This window comes from Neoarius graeffei, chromosome 22 (assembly GCF_027579695.1).
Source record: "Neoarius graeffei isolate fNeoGra1 chromosome 22, fNeoGra1.pri, whole genome shotgun sequence".
In the NCBI taxonomy this organism is placed as follows: Eukaryota; Metazoa; Chordata; class Actinopteri; order Siluriformes; family Ariidae; genus Neoarius; species Neoarius graeffei.
In genome coordinates, this window is record NC_083590.1 from 35,348,997 (window position 1) to 35,369,866 (window position 20,870).

The 20,870-nt window shown below is 42.3% G+C and overlaps 1 protein-coding gene across 1 annotated transcript in view; it reads left to right on the plus strand.

Annotated features, from left to right (window-relative positions):
• nkiras1 (NFKB inhibitor interacting Ras-like 1) overlaps positions 1 to 20,870 on the plus strand; it is a 51,679-nt gene that overhangs the window by 13,408 nt on the left and 17,401 nt on the right. Inside the window, exons 2-3 of the mRNA XM_060904770.1 lie at positions 10,914 to 11,019; positions 14,728 to 14,969. Of these exons, the coding sequence (XP_060760753.1) occupies positions 10,926 to 11,019; positions 14,728 to 14,969 (336 nt within the window). The 5' untranslated portion in view covers positions 10,914 to 10,925. The remainder of the gene's footprint in view (positions 1 to 10,913; positions 11,020 to 14,727; positions 14,970 to 20,870) is intronic.

The window sequence follows — 20,870 nt, forward strand, 5'->3', positions numbered from 1 at the left end:
TCTACAAAATGTGGTTAAAAAATCAATTATAAACAGGCAGCTGATAGTAATTTTGCCAAATATCATTATAAAAATATTTTGTTTGAGCATTTTTATGGTCAAATTGTTCCACGTCATCGAAGGTTAAAAACATTCATTTGCATTATTAACCCTCTTAAGTAATACTGTTATTTTATTACTTCGTCTCCTGAACTATTTGCCTTTTTTTTTTCTCAATATCGTCAGCATTGCTTGACTCGTGCATGAAAATCCCTCACCTTTCAGCGAAATTCGCCGTTTTGAAACCAAAATGCGTGACCTACTCGAATCGTGTAGATCCGATGAGAGAAAAAAGTGTGTAGGGGGGGAGGTTTGATATTGACCCAAAAGGCAAGGAGGTCGCTTCGCACCCATAGACAGTTCGTGCCGGTTTGCGCCTCCTCCTCCTGCTTTGATATTGACACCATAGCGACAAGTGCATCTCACTGCGAAGGGCAAGCAGCATCATTTCGCGCCTCTTCTCCTGCTGGCCAGAGCGTGCACACATCAGTCAGAGTGCAGATCAGACCACCAGAAGCTGGAAGCTGGATTGAGTCATCGGACTGAATTTTCTACTTTTTTCAAACTTTCCTGATTTGCTATCAAAACAAACAAAACTTCTGGCTTGATTACGTCAGCATTCGAAAGAGGGCGCGTGCGTCTTTTGACAATCCCTGTGTCCGAAATTGCCCACTACTCACTATATAAGGCACTGTACAGTGGAGACGCCATTTTGTAGTGCTGTCTGTGCTGAAAGAAATCAAATTAAAAGTCTCAAATTTGATTTAATAAAAGACAGCAGCAAAGAAGAAAGTATTCAGCCTTGATTTAAAAAGAGCTGAAAGCTGCAGGTACTTCCATATCTTGGCAGGATGAGTGGTATGCTGGGGCACCTCTTGCCAGCAGACCAGGATATCCAGAGGGAACTTGTGCAGTTCAGTGTTGACCTGACCATCCCCAGCTTCAAGGAGGGAGAGAGCATCGTGGAGTGGTGGGGTCATGTCTTCGACAAACCAGACAAGTACCCCTCCCTGGGTGCACTGGTTAAGTGTTGCCTCTCCATCTTTCATGGACCGAGAGTCGAGTCCTCATTTAGTCTGATGAATGATGTAATTGATCAAAGGAGTGGCAAAGAAGTGGACAGAACATTGTGCAAGAACATTAACTCTGCAGCAGCCACATACAAACACCAGCAGAGGGTGAACAAGGAGGAAAAGCAGCAGAGCAAGTATGGCTCTCAAGCAACTTGCAGTGCTCAGCAGGCCAAGAAGCCGACTGCTGAAGGAGAGAAGCGGGCAAGGCTGAAACGTGGCAACTCGGCGAAAGCAGGCCATGGAGACACTGGTGGTCCAGGCAAATAAAAGGAAAAAATGATCACTATTCCTTGTGTGTTCTCCACTTTCTTCGTTCTATTATTCGCATTTTTTCCCAGGGTGTAATTTCACTATAACTACATGTATTTGAATTTGTATTTGTACTGTATGTCCTTGTGCAAATGTCAATACAGTATACTTAGTAAGGAGGCTATAATATTTATTCTGGGGGAGGACCCCCCCAAACAAAATAAAACAACACCAGAGGCCACGTCACCACTCGCGCACCCTTCTCACCTTTTTCACCCCGACCCGTTTTCATGCCTGTTGACTTCATCCAGCTCAACAACACTGTTACTAAGGTTACAGCTACAAAGAGTATCGATTAAAATAATTTCTTTATTTCTCATAAAAATGTGTTTGTCGTGACGTTGAAAGTTGGTATCATTCACTGAAATATGGCTAATGTTAGATTGGATCTTCAACTCTGTTACCAAACAAGCTGGTTTTTGAAGATTGCTGATGCCTCAGTGATCCTCATGCTGGAACGTTCCATCGACTGCTCAAAGAACAAAACTTTTTTTCTTCTTCTTTTGGCTGCTCCCGATTAGGGGTCGCCACAGCGGATCTTTCGTCTCCGTTGCTCCCTGTCTTCTGCATCCTTCTCTACCAAACCTGCCACTTTCATGTCCTCTCTCACCACATCCATACATCTCTTCATTTTCGTGTGCCTGGCAGCTCCGTCCTCAACATTCTCCTTCCAACATGCTCTGCATCTCTTCTCAGGATGTGCCCATACCATCTCAGTCTCATCTCTCTTAGCTTCATTCCCAAGCTCTCTACATGTCCTGTCCCTCTGATGTGGTCGTTCCTTATCCTGTCCAACCTCCCATCGCAAACCTTAACATCCTCAACTCCGCCACCTCCAACTTTGCCTCCTGTCTCTTCGTTAAGGGTACGGTCTCCAATCCATACATCACAGCTGGTCTCACTACCGTCTTATACATCTTACCTTTCACTTTTGCTGGGACTTTCCGATCACAAATGACTCCCGAAATCCTTCTCCAACTGCTCCACCCTGCCTGCACTCTCTTTCTCACCTCACTATCGCAGCCCCCATTTTCCTGCACAGTTGACCCCAGGTACTTGAATTCACCAACTTTCTTTACGTCTACTCCTTGCATCTTCACTACACTCTCATCCCCATTCTCACTGATGCACATGTATTCTGTTTTGCTCCTGCTCACCTTCATTCCTCTTCGTTCCAATGAATACCTCCATCTCTCCAAACCCAACTCAACCTCCTTTCTACTTTCACCACATATCACAATATCATCTGCAAAACATCATGTTCCATGGTGACTCTTGCCTCACTTCGTCCGTCAAGCTATCCATCACTATGGCAAACAAGAAAGGACTCAAAGGCAGTCATAATAAAAAAAATCTAAAGTATCTGGATGTTTCATTTTTTTTAATAAATCATGCACGAAAAGGTAGATTACAATGACGAAGGTTATATGACGTGGCCCTGAAATGATCCTTTTCTGATTGCTGCTCATTATCTGATTCCGTTCTCGTAGAAGTCATTGCCGGACTTTATATTCGATAACAATTCCATCAGAAAATGAACAGCATAAAGACACGTTTTAAGCCAGGCGTCATGTCCACCAGTTAAGTTTGGCCCTATAGACTATCACAAAGGATTTGCATATGTAAAGGACATGGAAATTACTTTATATTACATGGCATTTAGCAGACGCTGTTATCCAGAGCGACGTACAACGAGTGCAAAAGTCAGGTACATGATGTGCTGAACTTCTAGATAAGGAAGTTCTAGTGCCAACTGAACAAGTAACAACAAGATTTAATGTAATATTCTGTTGAAGTATCAACACTCAGCAAACAGCCAAGGAAACAAACCAACCATATAAAGTACAAGTAAATGGAGAACTCGAACAGCTAACCCCAGGCTAGACAGTACACGGCCTGGGTTGGTCTCGACCGATACGCAGTTACACAGTGGGCAGGGAAGCAAATGTAACTCGCCGTTTTCTTGTTCCGTAAGAAAATTTTACTCCGATTTGAGCTAAATTACACAAATAAAACAAGTAAATCAAACTTTTGTTCCTTCGCTTTAAAAACATCTTCAGTCCTGTGCAGAAGTCTGAGGCACATGTAAAGAAAAGCTGTCGACCAAAAATGGCTCAAAAATAATGAAATGATTTCCAAGCTCTCTACATGTGCTGTCCCTCTGATGTGCTCGTTCCTTATCCTGTCCAACCTCCCATCGCAAACCTTAACATCCTCAACTCCGCCACCTCCGACTTTGCCTCCTGTCTCTTCGTTAAGGGTACGGTCTCCAATCCATACATCACAGCTGGTCTCACTACTGTCTTATACATCTTACCTTTCACTTTCGCTGGGACTTTCCTATCACAAATGACTCCCGAAATCCTTCTCCAACTGCTCCACCCTGCCTGCACTCTCTTTCTCACCTCACTATCGCAGCCCCCATTTTCCTGCACAGTTGACCCCAGGTACTTGAATTCACCAACTTTCTTTACGTCTACTCCTTGCATCTTCACTACACTCTCATCCCCAATCTCACTGATGCACATGTATTCTGTTTTGCTCCTGCTCACCTTCATTCCTCTTCGTTCCAATGCATACCTCCATCTCTCCAAACCCAGCTCAACCTCCTTTCTACTTTCACCACATATCACAATATCATCCACAAACATCATGTTCCATGGTGACTCTTGCCTCACTTCGTCCGTCAAGCTATCCATCACTATGGCAAACAAGAAAGGACTCAAAGCAGATCCTTGATGGAGTCCAACCTTCACCTTGAACCATTCAGTCGTTCCAACTGCACACCTCACTGCTGTTTCACTGTTCTCATACATGTCTTGCACCACTCTGATATACTTCTCATTCACTCCACTCTTTCTCATACAATACCATAACTCATCTCTCAGCACTCTATCGTATGCCTTCTCCAGGTCTACAAACACACAATGTAGCTTTCTCTGGCCTTCCCTGTACTTCTCCATAAAAGCAAAAACTTCATCCGACGTGCTCTTCCTTGGCATAAACCCGTACTGCTGTTCACAGATTGCTACCTCTCTTCTCAATCTCGCCTCCAATACCCTTTCCCATAGCTTCATGGTGTGGCTCATCAATTTTATCCCTCTTGTACATCTTACCTTTCACTTTTGCTGGGACTTTCCTATCACAAATGTTTTGCTCAAAGAACAAAACATTAAAGGGGAACAGAGGGCAATATATAGAGTAAATATAACAATAAAACACACATTAACGAACCTTATTCAAGACTTACAAAAGTTTTTTGTTCTAAGGTTGGAAAGTTATAGTGTTTTGAAAGTAGCTCGAGCAAACTATTTCCGCAGTTTGAACAGCCCGCCATGATATTAATTTTATCCAATCAGAATGCACGTTCATTTTCTCTGCGTAACACTCATGATGTATGTACGTGCCCAGTTGTGTTGGCTCATTGAGGTTGGGACTAGCACGTGTGAATCGGAAAGTAGGATGAATTGTAAGTGATCGGCTACACAATGCCACAGTGTGTTGCTTTCGGGTGTAATAACAGGACCGATGGAAAGCATAACGATTCTCCAGACGTGTCTTTTGCAGGATCTCTTCGTATGATTCGACAGAGCTGTCGCTTTCACTTGATGCGCCCGACGCCATGATTACACGCTTCTCTCCTAGTGCAGTGGGTAGGGCTGACGTCACGGTCTTTTAAAAATGGCGACTCTTGTGCCGTTTAGCGTACCGACTATTATATTTACAATTACCAAGATATTTCGTTGTTTTCTAGTATATAAATTTGATAGAATACTTAAGAATACGTTACTTTGTCACATCAGCAACTGTATATATTATATTTGGTACCCCTTTAATAAAATAAGAATGAATACAATCATTTTCAGTGCTATAGAAAGCCATAATGAGAAAAAAAAAACAGCAAACTAGAAAGCACTAACATGTCTCTCAATGTAACTCCATCGTAACTGCTGTTTATTATTAGTTTGTAACGAAGAAAAGCTTCTTCTGATAGGAAACAGTAGTTTATTAGAGAAATTTGGTGTCTCTAGGTCACCATTTTTCCTTAATCTATAGTGGGTGGTGGGGTTTTTTTTTTGGGTCCTTTAGGAAGTAGATATGGTTTGGAACAGGCTTGTAGTACTCGAGTCCTGACTTGACTCGGATTTTGTCTTTTTATTTTTTGTAACATGCCGTAATAACTTGGCATAAGATATTTATATCTACATTAATTTTTATACTAATTTAATGCAACAGTGTCACGGCTTGGCGTGTGCATCAGATAGACTCTCGGGTGTGCTCCGGACAGCGCACGCACCAAGCGGACTCTCGCGCGCGCGCTCCGTAAATGACTCGCACCTGCACAGGATTAAAGCGCAATCAGCGTGCCGATATAGAAACTGTGAAATCTCACTTACTTTGTGAAGTATTGAGTTGCATTGCTGATACATTACCGAGCCTTATTTGGTTTCCTGATCCCTGATATCCTGTTTCTCGTCTTTTGATTCTGCCGAGTCTACGATAGCCTGTTTGTGCCTCGCTTGACCTATTGCCTGTTTCACCATTTTACGATTTTGCCTGCCGTTCTGGATTGTTTACCGTCTTCACTTGTATTAATAAACACACCTTCTGCACTTACATCCGTCTCCCAACCGTCTGACAGAATACTTCACACTCCCTGATAAAGAGAAGCACATTCACCTGTTCAGGAACAAACTAATGTTAATGGCGCTAAAACAGCCACCGTCATATGGTGCAGATTGAGTCTTGGACTCAACTTGGACTTGAACACTGGGGACTCGAGACTGGACTCTGATTAGTGACTCGACGACAACACTGGTTTGTAATAAGGCAAATGTTAGAGATTTGTTGTCGCTGGGCATTGTTTTTGTACATAAGCCATATTAAATGCCCCTGAACCCAGACATCAATCCATGTTTAATGCCCCCCAACTGATTTTCTAGTTTAATTTTATAGACCTTTTATTTTGGGAAGGATAATTCATCCTGTACTCCTCATGTTTGTCCAAAAAAAGATCTAAACTCAAGAAACTGTGTCCCACCCCAAAGTGGCAGCAAATATGGCTCTTCTGTGTGTTTTTTGGGACTCTATTCCCACTTTCTAACCATCACTTGGTTGAGAACAAAATGGTTGGAGTTTATTCATCTTCAAGAGGGTGGAATTTGTGCAAGCTGACATTAAGTGACCGAAACGTTCCAGAGGAGCGTTTTTCAGATGACGTGTCCAGTACCTGAATGTCAGGCTGATGGAGAACATGATCATCTTTCTACAACATCAGGGCTTCTCCATCCATCTATTCAGAGAGGTCAAATAAATCTCAGTAATGACCCTGTAGTACTCTGGCACCATCACCACTGATGTTCAACCTTGACTTAAAAACACATGGGATAACTTCAAGAACTCATGGCATCTTGTGATCAAGGATATTGTCCTCGTGAAGTCAAAATACGAGAGTGAAATACAGTACCTATCTAGAGCAGCGGCTACAATTATCGACACCTTAACGATCTTTTGGCCATTGCAAAAGTAGAAAAGACGTTCGATACGTAAATTGTGCATGAATAATTACTCAAACTTCCACTGGAAAAAGAGTTGATTCCTGATTACTTAGCATATCCGATCACGTGACCCCGTTCCACAATTATCGACACCGTTCCACAATTATCGACATCCAGATGATTATTTATTAAAAAAACAAACAAAACGGTATGTGGTATTAACAAAACAGTTTTTATTTAAAATTTGTTTTACACAGACTTGTATTTCCTACAAAATATCTTTTTTATATAAATATACAGTTAGGTCCATAAATATTTGGACAGAGGCAACATGTTTCTAATTTTGGTTCTGTACATTACCACAATGAATTTTGAACAAAACAATTCAGATGCAGTTGAAGTTCAGACTTTCAGCTTTAATTCAGTGGGTTGAACAAAATGATTGCATACAAATGTGAGGAACTAAAGCATTTTTTAAACACAATCCCTTCATTTCAGGGGCTCAAAAGTAATTGGACAAATTAAATAATTGTAAATAAAATGTTCATTTCTAATACTTGGTTGAAAACCCTTTGTTGGCAATGACTGCCTGAAGTCTTGAACTCATGGACATCACCAGACGATGTGTTTCCTCCTTTTTAATGCTCTGCCAGGCCTTTACTGCAGCAGTTTTCAGTTGCTGTTTCTTTGTGGGCCTTTCTGTCTGAAGTTTAGTCTTTAACAAGTGAAATGCATGCTCAATTGGGTTGAGATCAGGTGACTGACTTGGCCATTCAAGAATATTCCACTTCTTTGCTTTAATAAACTCCTGGGTTGCTTTGGCTTTATGTTTTGGGTCATTGTCCATCTGTATTATGAAACGCCGACCAATCCGTTTGGCTGGATTTGAGCACACAGTATGTCTCTGAATACCTCAGAATTCATCCAGCTGCTTCTGTCCTGTGTCACATCAATAAACACTAGTGACCCAGTGCCACTGGCAGCCATGCATGCCCAAGCCATCACACTGCCTCCGCCGTGTTTTACAGATGATGTGGTATGCTTTGGATCATGAGCTGTACCACGCCTTCGCCATACTTTTTTCTTGCCATCATTCTGGTAGAGGTTGATCTTGGTTTCATCTGTCCAAAGAATGTTCTTCCAGAACTGTGCTGGCTTTTTTCGATGTTTTTTAGCAAAGTCCAATCTAGCCTTTTTATTCTTGAGGCTTATGAGTGGCTTGCACCGTGCAGTGAACCCTCTGTATTTACTTTCATGCGGTCTTCTCTTTATGGTAGATTTGGATATTGATACACCTACCTCCTGGAGAGTGTTGTTCACTTGGTTGGCTGTTGTGAAGGGGTTTCTCTTCACCATGGAAATTATTCTGTGATCATCCACCACTGTTGTCTTCTGTGGGCGTCCAGGTCTTTTTGCATTGATGAGTTCACCAGTGCTTTCTTTCTTTCTCAGGATGTACCAAACTGTAGATTTTGCCACTCCTAATATTGTAGCAAGTTCTCGGATGGGTTTTTTCTGTTTTCGCAGCTTAAGGATGGCTTGTTTCACCTGCATGGAGAGCTCCTTTGACCGCATGTTTTCTTCACAGCAAAATCTTCCAAATGCAAGCACCACACATCAAATCCACTCCAGGCCTTTTATCTGCTTAATTGAGAATGACATAACGAAGGAATTGCCCGCACCTGCCCATGAAATAGCCTTTGAGTCAATTGTCCAATTACTTTTGGTCCCTTTAAAAACAGGGTGGCACATGTTAAGGAGCTGAAACTCCTAAACCCTTCATCCAGTTTTAATGTGGATACCCTCAAATGAAAGCTGAAAGTCTGGACTTTATGTCCATGTCCATTATATAACTATAACCTGAATATGTTTCAGTAAACAGGTAAAAAAAAACCAATTTGTGTCAGTGTCCAAATATATATGGACCTAACTGTATCTTTGTCGGTGTTTACGTAAGTGAGGAAGTAATTCTCATGTTTGTAAACAAATGAACTGATAATGTTTAACCTGCTTCAGAAAATCTTTTTGTTCCACTTTCTAAGTATTTCCAAAGATCACGTTTTGCTAATCATTTGTTGTTTGTATTAATTTCTAGTTTTGTCGTTTACCAATAAACGTCAACAGGCAATTGAGATTGTAACCACATGAACATCCAGGTCAAAGGTCACATGTCATTCCTCGAACCAAAATATAAAATGTCTCCTGATGTTGTAAATATCTACCACGTTACAATAAACTGCAAAAAATATTTTCTGAATGGAATAGAAAAATCTAAATATTTCAAGCATGTAATTTTTTTTTATTTTTTTATATGCTCGGAATTTAACTCTGCTCTAATTCTATTTATTGCAATCGGATTCCAAATACTCTATAAACATTCCATTCTGTTATGAATCAGAAAAAAAATTTAGATCACAGCACTTATTTTTTAAAGTACTTCATCGACTTCAACAATGTTACACAAAGATCGATCCATAACAGTTGTAAATGTCCCTTAATTCCACAGGGTGTCGATAATGGTGGACACCGGTGAAAGTGATCACTATTATCGACACCTCACGTGACTCTCAAACGCGCGTTTAGATACAAAATGGCGGCTGTCAAATGAAAAAGTAAGAAACAAAGTAGGTTTCGACGAGGAGATCATGAAATATCGGTGAATTTGATCAATAAAAACATGTCCACGATCTTTCCACCATGCTTACCTGCGATGATAACGTCCCGGGTTTTCTGAAAAATTGCTGATCACGCTGAAAAAAAATTCCATCTCGGGTAACAAGCTGCATCATCAGACGACAAGATCAAAGGGCGAGGGGGCGGGTCTTCCGGTTGATTGATTAACCAATAACTGTTGGAACAGAAACTTGGCTTTGTAAAATTTTTTTATTGATGAATCTGAAAAGGTGTCGATAATTATGGACTGTTGATAATTGTAGCTGCCGGTCTAGTTCACTAAGCTACTGTCAGGTTTGTTTAGATTCAGTGGGGGCGTGGTATTCAGGTTTGTTTAGATTCAGTGGGGGCGTCGCACACTATTGGTCGTTGTGTAAATCTGTCAAACGTTTCAAGATGCTGTCACTTTGATTTCCTGTTTTAAAAGGAAACACATCAACCTAGTAAATGAAATCATGGCTCTCCGACCATTTCGTGAGACCTTTTTGAGACCAGGTTAAAGGAACAGTCCACCGTACTTCCAGAATGAAATATGCTCTTATCTGAATTGAGACGAGCTGCTCCGTACCTCTCCGAGCTTTGCGCGACCTCCCAGTCAGTCAGACGCAGTCAGACGCGCTGTCACTCCTGTTAGCAATGTAGCTAGGCTCAGTATGGCCAACGGTATTTTTTGGGGCTGTAGTTAGATGCGACCAAACTCTTCCGCGTTTTTCCTGTTTACACAGGTTTATATGACCAGTGATATGAAACAAGTTCAGTTACACAAATTGAAACGTAGTGATTTTCTATGCTATGGAAAGTGCGCACTATAATGACAGGCGTACTAACACCTTCTGCGCGCTTCGGCAGCGCATTGATATCTGAGCTCCGTATCAATGCGCTGCCGAAGCGCGCACAAGGTGTTAGTACGCCTGTCATTATAGTGCGGACTTTCCATAGCATAGAAAATCGCTACGTTTCAATTTGCATAACTGAACTTGTTTCATATCACTGGTCATATAAACCTATGTAAACAGGAAAAACGCGGAAGAGTTTGGTCGCATCTAACTACAGCCCCAAAAAATACCATTGGCCATACTGAGCCTAGCTACATTGCTAACAGGAGTGACAGCGCGTCTGACTGACTGGGAGGTCGCGCAAAGCTCGGAGAGGTACGGAGCAGCTCGTCTCAATTCAGATAAGAGCATATTTCATTATGGAAGTACGGTGGACTGTTCCTTTAAGCTTTGTACAATGTTCGTTAGTTCCATCTTGTTGCTGTTTGAGATGTGCTGGTTGTCGCTAAGAAATGTTTAACCATTTATTCTTGGTTTCTCTGTAGGTGAAGGGCACTATGGGTAAAGGCTGTAAGGTGGTGGTCTGTGGCTTGGCCTCTGTTGGTAAAACGGCGATTCTTGAGCAGTTGCTGTACGGAAACCATACCGTTGGTTAGTACTGAAGTTTACACACACACACAGTGAAACAGCTGATAACTCTTTCCAACTCAATTTTAATACTAAATAAATATTTATCAGAAAGTTTAAATCATATATTGGTTTATAAATACTAATATCCGAGTCGTGCAGGGGTGAATTCTTGAATCGCATGCAAATACACCGATCATTATGACCACTGACAGGTGAAGTGAGGTAACGTATTTTGATTATTCGATCCACCTTCAATGGATATGAGCAATCGTGCGCTCTGATTGGCTACTCTACCACTAGGATATCAGCTCATATACCGTGAGGAGAGAAAAACAAAATGGCGGCGCGTGTCGCTGAACCAACCGAGGACGAAATAAAAACTCTACTCGAAAACAAAACCCCCAAAAAAGGGCAACAATATATGGAATGAAAAAGTATTTGATGGTAAGAAATTTTTTTTTTTTCAAGAATTATCATCGCATTTTTCACAAATCATTACTGTCGTTTTGTATAAAGTTTGTATTCAGCGGATTTGCAAAAAATAAAAACGCTCCGTTTCTCAAAATCCAGTGAATGTGGATAGAATTAAACCGTTATTCCACTCACTCTCGTACATGGCTTATAGCCAACTTGGTGCTACTGTAACAGAGTTATTTGTTGTTGAAGTTCACCAAAATTAACATTTGAATTCATTTCGAAAATTATTTTGTAAACAAGGTATTGTGCTGTTTACATTTCATATTTCTTGAGGAAATATGTCAATATATGTTTATCTATGCAAGGCTCCTTTTATTTGTTTTACTTGAGCGCCCTCTTGTGGTGGGTGGTGTCAGCTATAGAGACCGGAAGTCGGGAGCTCGCCCCTTTTGCCGCTTTCGACTTCCACTGTGGGAAGTGACTTCCACTGTTCTCCTGAATAGTGCTGTGTGTGACATTAAAAGCCATGAACCTGACTGAAATCTCGGAGTCATCTCTACCAGCCTGCTGAGTATTTCATGAACAAATGCCAGGGGTTACACTACGCGCCTCATCGGCTGTCAGCTCATGTACGGCTCGATTTCATGGAATAACTGTTGATTATCTCATTACAGTGGTTCCTGTCAATGGGTGGGATAGATTATGCAGTAAGGGACTGACGAGGGCCAAATTGTGATGGCTAGCCCATATGGTCCAGTCCTACAGAAGAGCTGCTGTAGCACAAACTGCTGAACTGCATGAACTTTCAGCAGTTTGTGCTACAGTAGCTCTTCTGTGGGATTGGACCATACGTCAAGTCAAGATAAGTTTATTTGTATAGCGCTTTTAACAGCAGACATTGTCGCAAAGCAGCTTTTCAGAAATTTAAAGACTTGAACTAATTTTATCCCTGATGAGCGAGCCTGTGGTGACGGTGGCAAGGAAAAACTCCCTCAGACGACATGAGGAAGGAACCTCAAGAGGAACCAGACTCCAAAGGGAACCCATCCTCGTTTAGTGTGATTCTAAAGAAGTCTCTTCTATAACTGTGTCCTATAAAGTCAGAGTATAACTGTGTAACCAGGAAATTTATTATAGTTTTAACATGAAGTCTGTTTTGTTAGTTATAAACTGTTTATTGATGGAAACTTGAGTGCAAAACTGTTCATGACAGAGCTGGGCTAGCGTTCGTGCCCCATACGAATCAATGAGCCTTCGACACCCATGACCCTGTCGCCGGTTCACCGGTTGTCCTTTGGATCCTTGGACCACTTTTGTAGGTACCAGTCATCTCGCCATCACAATTTGGCCCTTGTCAAAGTCGCTCACTTGCGCTCGCCTATTTTTCCTGCTTTCAGCACATCAACTTCAAGAACTCCCTGTTCTCTTGCTGCCTAATACATCCTCAGAGGTGGACAGTAACGAAGTATATTTACTTAAGTACACTTTTTTTGAGTATCTGTACTTTACTTGAGTATTATTTTTTTGGAAACTTATGACTAACTTCACCATAGCTCATGACCATGCTATGGTCATGAGCTTTGGGTAATGACCGAAAGGACAAGATCGCGGATACAAGCGGCCGAAATGAGTTTCCTTCGCAGGGTGGCTGGGCACTCCCTTAGAGATAGGGTGAGAAGCACAGTCACTCGGGAGGAGCTCGGAGTAGAGCCGCTGCTGCTCCACATCGAGAGGAATCAGCTGAGGTGGCTCGGGCATCTTTTTCGGATGCCTCCTGGACGCCTCCCTGGGGAGGTGTTCCAGGCATGTCCCCCCGGGAGGAGGCCTCGGGGAAGACCCAGGACACGCTGGAGGGACTATGTCTCTCGGCTGGCCTGGGAACGCCTCGGTGTTCTTCCCGAGGAGCTGGCCGAGGTGTCTGGGGAGAGGGAAGTTTGGGCTTCCCTGCTTAGACTGCTGCCTCCGCGACCCGGTCCCGGATAAAGCGGAAGAAGACGAGACGAGACTAACTTCACTACATTTGAAAGGCAAATATCGTACTTTTCACTCCACTACATTTCTATCAAGCTCCTCGTTACTATGAAGCAGCTTTGAAAGTGGATGTTTTTTCTTTTCTTTTCTAAAACGTGATGGTTTTTTCGCAGGTGACACTGAGACAGTCTATCAGTAATCACTAGGGTCACGTCACGTCCATAGACTGTATAAAATCAAGTTCAGTGATTTCTCAGCAGCGTTATTTAACACGATCAGTTGATGGCAGAATGGAAGGAGGCGGTTCTTCTGGAGAATGCACGCACTCATGGCCCATGAACCCATGTTTCAGTTTTCTGAAAGGATTAAAGATTCATTTCGTTTTAAATGTTTGCTTTGCTTGCCGAAAACGAACCACATCACGGCCTACAAAAACTCACCGTCCAACCTGCGGAAGCATATTGAGGGATATAAACGTTTTATTCCAAGAGAAAGCTTGCAGTGAAGTTGTCTGTGCTTTTAGAGCTAGCGATAACGTTGCAATAGCTATGCAGTCTGGTTAGTCAAATGACTTTCTATGGATTTTCCCGCCAAGTTGCCGTCGCCTTGGCCACGGCTAACGTTTACACATAGCTAGTTAACTTGACACTGTTAGTTAGCATGTAAAAACGGAGTTACGCTAACATGAATAACGTTAACTTATCTGAAGTCCTTTCAGAAATATGTTTTAGCATAGTTATTTTCTGAGCAAGCTGTTTTTACAGCTATTCCACTGTCTTCCTGATTAATATACACATACATGTGTGCACACACTGCCAGAGCTGGGTCAGAACACTACCATGCTGCTTTGTGGGGGTGGGGAGGAGTGTTATAATAATAAAAAAAAAAAAAAGGAGAAAATGACTGGCTTTTTTTTTTTGTCAGTTCAGTTGTTTCACTTTGTAATGTTCTACGAGTTAGTCAGTAAATCCAGTCGGTTGCTTCAGAGGCATTAGGTTTTGTAAGCGTTGTAGCAATAATACAACGATGCGTTGACAGAAAATGTACTTTTAATACTTCAGTATTTTTAAAAGCGAGTACTTCAGTACTTTAACTTAAGTAAAAATTTGACTGGACAACTTTCACTTGTATCGGAGTAACATTTGACCAGCGGGATCTGTACTTTGACTTAAGTAATGAAGTTGGGTACTTTGTCCACCTCTGTTTATCCTTAACAGGTGCCATTGTCATGAGAATCAGTGTTCTTCACGTCACCTGTCAGTGGTCATCATGTTATGGCTGATCGGTGTATATACTTTATTATTATTTTGTCAAGCTATATTTAACATTTTTACTGTGTAGGTGCCGAAACAAATGAAACCCAGGAAGACATCTATGTGGCCTCTGTCGAGACGGACCGTGGCGTGAGAGAACAGTTGCGTTTATACGACACCAGGGGGCTCCAAGATGGACAGGAGCTGCCAAAACACTACTACTCAGTGGCTGATGGCTTTGTTCTGGTGTACGCCGTGGACAGTATGGAGTCCTTCAAGAAAGTTGACCTCCTGAAGAAGGAAATCGACAAATCCAGGGACAAAAAAGAGGTACAAAAAGACAAGAACATGTCCGTGACATTTAAACCACCAAGCACACGATGGAAGTCAAGGTTGTACAGTTGGCTTTAACGTTCATATAAATAGTTTTTCCTTTATGATTTGTTGCTGTTTATTTCAGATTACAGGTCTTGTATCATGGGCTATCATCAACAGTGTGTAAGAAAAACTGGAAAGAATCCTTTTAATATACACTATATTGCCAAAAGTATTTGCTCACCCATCCAAATTATCGGAATCAGGTGTTCCAATCACTTCCATGGCCACAGGTGTATAAACTCAGGCACCTAGACATGCAGACTGTTTTTACAGTTTGGAGCTGGCCCCTTCCTCTTCCAACATGACTGTGCACCAGTGCACAAAGCAAGGTCCATAAAGACATGGATGACGGAGTCTGGTGTGGATGAACTTGACTGGCCTGCACAGAGTCCTGACCTCAACCCGATAGAACACCTTTGGGATGAATTAGAGTGGAGACTGAGAGCCAGGCCTTCTCGTCCAACATCAGTGTGTGACCTCACAAATGCGCTTCTGGAAGAATGGTCAAAAATTCCCATAAACACACTCCTAAACCTTGTGGACAGCCTTCCCAGAAGAGTTGAAGCTGTTCTAGCTGCAAAGGGTGGACCGACGTCATATTGAACCCTATGGATTAGGAATGGGGTGTCACTTAAGCTCATATGTGAGTCAAGGCAGGTGAGTAAATACTTTTGGCAATATAGTGTATCTGTGTATCATTCGTACATATTCACAAAGGTCATTATTTTCCATAAAGGCAAAATAAACTACCGGTTTCTGGCAGTCCTTTGTGTCATGTAGGTAGACGAATGGCAAAACGAACCAGAATCCTGGAGTACCATCAGGAACACCGTGACTGCAGCATGTGATATTTGACAAAGGGCTGATTAATAGTTATTCCACGAAATCGATTCGTACATGAGCTGATGGTCTATAAGCCGTGTACGATGACGAGATTGAGTGGAATCACGGTTTTATTCTATCCACGTTCGCTGGATTTTGAGAAACGGTGGGTTTTTTTTTTGCAAATCCAATAAATAAAAACTTTATATGAAACGTCTGACAAAATCATTTCTGCTTAGAATGTAAAAAAAAAAAACGGTGAAACGACAGGAGCAATTTGTGAAAAATGCAATGATAATTCTTGGGGGGGGTACAGTAGGTTCTTACCATCAGATACTTCCATTCCGTATTTTGTTGCTTGTTTTTGTATTTTGTGGGGTTTGGTTTTCGAGTTTAGAGACAGTTACTCCGAGATACTACTTCTGTTTCCTGCTTCTCTGGAGACAAAGATGGAATCAACAAATTCAGCCAACAGGCTGCAGCCCTGCTACCAGTCCTACAAGATAGACTAGTCTCTACTGAAGTTAAGAGAACAATCAACACCATCTTACAACCAATCCTTTTGTACGGCTCGGAGTCATGGGTACTGACCAAAAGCGACATCAGCAGACTGCAAGCAGCGGAGATGAAGGTCGTTCGTACCATCCTAGGCAAGAACAGAATGGATAGAATTCAGAACATCGATCTAAGGAAGATGTTCGACTCCACCTCAGTTGCAGAGGACATCGAGAGGTCATCTCTCAAGTGGTTGGGGCACGTAGAGAGAATAAAGGATGACCGAATTCCTAAGACGGCCTTCAACTTCAAACCAGCAGGAAAACGCCCACCTGGAAGACCCAGGGAGGGATGGCAGGGCTCGACATTAGCACTTGCCCGATGGCCCGGCGGTGTTTTTTACGTCTTTCGGGCCACTAAATTTGACCAAACAGTGGCCTGGGCGGGCCAGTACGTTTTCGACATAAATTTTATTACTCCTATTTTACCCAGAATTGTGAAGAAATTGTTCGTAAAATGCACCTTTTCAATACGAGGTCCGTCATCTTTGTTTTCGTCACGCTCCGCTCCGCGGCAGGAGTGTCGTCTTTGTGCATCTTCGGAGATGTTCGGCGCTGTTCGGAAACATCATTTTGGCAGGAAAATAGCATCTTGTAGACGAAGACGGTTGCGGCAAGGAAACCATCAGAACGGTGAAATTCAAATATGCCGAGTTTACCAAAGTCTCAGATGACCATCAAGACACACTTAGTGACACTATGGCAGCAGGATGTGCACGCATTTTAGATGAGTGTGGAAGAGGAAAGCTATTGCACTAAACTATAAACCTTAAATTGACTTTATTGCTATTTCAGTGCAGTGCACATTTTCAGAAGCAAAAACGTACATCTCATCTCATTATCTGTAGCCGCTTTATCCTGTTCTACAGGGTCGCAGGCAAGCTGGAGCCTATCCCAGCTGACTACGGGCGAAAGGCGGGGTACACCCTGGACAAGTCGCCAGGTCATCACAGGGCTGACACATAAACACAGACAACCATTCACACTCACATTCACACCTACGCTCAATTTAGAGTCACCAGTTAACCTAACCTGCATGTCTTTGGACTGTGGGGGAAACCGGAGCACCCGGAGGAAACCCACGTGGACACGGGGAGAACATGCAAACTCTGCACAGAAAGGCCCTCGCCGGCCACGGGGCTCGAACCCGGACCTTCTTGCTGTGAGGCGACAGCGCTAACCACTACACCACCGTGCCACCCCCAAAAACATATATATTTATTTCAATTTGATTTGACTGTTTTTGAGTCCATTGCTGGTAATTTGGACTGAGTTACTGTCTTTTGTCAGTATTGTTTTCAGGTACAAAATCAAAATATAAGTTGTGATAATCTTGAGAAGGCTCTTTTTAATTTTAGGGGGCGGTCATTATTTATGGGGGAGGGGGGGGGTCATGAAAAAATGACACTACTTGATGGGGAGGGGGTCATGAAAATGTGACCCTACTTTGTATGGAGATGAGGAGATTATTGCCTACTACAATCATGTGGCTTGGGGATATTCTGCAAAAATTTTCAGTCTCGCTGCACTCGGCAACAACATGTACCCCTAAAGTCTACTTTTCTAGCCAAAAATCAATGATCATAGTGTATTATGAACTGTATGAAATGTGGTGGCCCGAATGCGGGTACCGCGTGCATTCAGGCCACCACATTTTCCATTTGAGCCAGTAACTTTTCAATTCCACTGGCCCAATGGGCCACCAGTGGTAAATGCTTAATGTCTAGGCCTGGCTGGGATCCAGGAAATGCTCTGGAAGTACAGGCTGGGGAGGATTGATCGACTGGAGGAAGAGGAGGGTGTCTTCCTGGACCGGGCTGCATGGCGCAACAAATGCTCTCGACTGACAGGCCTTCAGGCCTAACTGGGGAAGATGGTTTTCGAGTAGAGTTTTTATTTCGTCCTCGGTTGGTTCAGTAAGACGTGCCGCTATTTTGTTTTTCTCTACTCACGGTATATGAGCTGATATCTTAGTAGTAGAGTAGCCAATCCGAGCGCACGGTTGCTCATATCCAGTGAATGTGGATGGAATCAAATAAAAACTAATCCATCAATAGTATGATGATGAAACTAAAGCTTGAGCAGCGTATTATATCTGTGTCAATTATGTAATAAGAATACGCACTTAAAAATGCAGATAGGCATTTTAGATATCTGTTTGTGTGTTTTCAAGTCCGTGATGCTTGGTTCATACCTTGTACTTTGATGCAACCTTTTACAACCCTGATTCCAAAAAAGTTGGGACAAAGTACAAATTGTAAATAAAAACGGAATGCAATGATGTGGAAATTTCAAAATTCCATATTTTATTCAGAATAGAACATAGATGACATATCAAATGTTTAAACTGAGAAAATGTATCATTTAAAGAGAAAAATTAGGTAATTAAATTTCTTGACAACAACACATCTCAAAGTTGGGACAAGGCCATGTTTCCCACTGTGAGACATCCCCTTTTCTCTTTACAACAGTCTGTAAACGTCTGGGGACTGAGGAGACAAGTTGCTCAAGTTTAGGGATAGGAATGTTAACCCATTCTTGTCTAATGTAGGATTCTAGTTGCTCAACTGTCTTAGGTCTTTTTTGTCGTATCTTCCGTTTTATGATGCGCCAAATGTTTTCTATGGGTGAAAGATCTGGACTGCAGGCTGGCCAGTTCAGTACCCGGACCCTTCTTCTACGCAGCCATGATGCTGTAATTGATGCAGTATGTGGTTTGGCATTGTCATGTTGGAAAATGCAAGATCTTCCCTGAAAGAGACGTCGTCTGGATGGGAGCATATGTTGCTCTAGGACCTGGATATACCTTTCAGCATTGATGGTGTCTTTCCAGATGTGTAAGCTGCCCATGCCACACGCACTAATGCAACCCCATACCATCAGAGATGCAGGCTTCTGAACTGAGCGCTGATAACAACTTGGGTCATCCTTCTCCTCTTTAGTCCGAATGACATGGCGTCCCTGATTTCCATAAAGAACTTCAAATTTTGATTCGTCTGACCACAGAACAGTTTTCCACTTTACCACAGTCCATTTTAAATGAGCCTTGGCCCAGAGAAGACGTCTGCGCTTCTGGATCATGTTTAGATATGGCTTCTTTGAACTATAGAGTTTTAGCTGGCAACGGCGGATGGCACGGTGAACTGTGTTCACAGATAATGTTCTCTGGAAATATTCCTGAGCCCATTTTGTGATTTCCAATACAGAAGCATGCCTGCATGTGATGCAGTGCCGTCTAAGGGCCCGAAGATCACGGGCACCCAGTATGGTTTTCCGGCCTTGACCCTTACGCACAGAGATTCTTCCAGATTCTCTGAATCTTTTGATGATATTATGCACTGTAGATGATGATATGTTCAAACTCTTTGCAATTTTACACTGTCGAACTCCTTTCTGATATTGCTCCACTATTTGTCGGCGCAGAATTAGGGGGATTGGTGATCCTCTTCCCAACTTTACTTCTGAGAGCTGCTGCCACTCCAAGATGCTCTTTTTATACCCAGTCATGTTAATGACCTATTGCCAATTGACCTAATGAGTTGCAATTTGGTCCTCCAGCTGTTCCTTTTTTGTACCTTTAACTTTTCCAGCCTCTTATTGCCCCTGTCCCAACTTTTTTGAGATGTGTTGCTGTCATGAAATTTCAAATGAGCCAATATTTGGCATGAAATTTCAAAATGTCTCACTTTCGACATTTGATATGTTGTCTATGGTCTATTGTGAATACAATATCAGTTTTTGAGATTTTGTAAATTATTGCATTCCGTTTTTATTTACAATTTGTACTTTGTCCTAACTTTTTTGGAATCGGGGTTGTATATTCAAGTCTTTTTATCTTTGAAAGATGGGCAGATCTATGCCTGCTGTCCAATCAGCTGCCCTTGTGTATCACGACCGAGTCTGAGAATCAGACCTATATTACATTTGCATATCATCTCCATGGTATTCTGTTTATCAGTCACATTCAGGACTCCTTTCAGTGTCCCCTTTTTCACATGACATCAAAACACAGAAGGGCTTTTTAAACGAGGAGTTCTCGTGTCAAAACGATAGCCGACAACGTCGGATTGTTGCCTTCACTTAGAAGGAGGCATGTAATTCCGTCTTCGGTTTTACCCAAAGGACCCTTCGAAAGACGTCCATCTTTATTTTGCTTTCTGATTGGCACACGGTCTTTCCTTTCTTAGGAGTGCATTTTAAAGAGGAAAAAAAGCCCGTCTATGCAGCTTCCTCTCGAAATCAATATTTGGCGTGTCCGCAACACGTCACTCGTAAAGATTGCATGCAAATGAACCGAGGACTGGGAGGAAGAATCGCTGAGCTTTCAGACTCCACTGTTGAGCGAGTAAATACGCAGAATGAGGACGTTTAAGGGAATCCTATACATTATTCAGGTACACATCTGCATAATATGTGGGTAATATTGTATACTGCTATGAAGGGTTAGGGAATTATCATATGAAACTGGAGCATATCT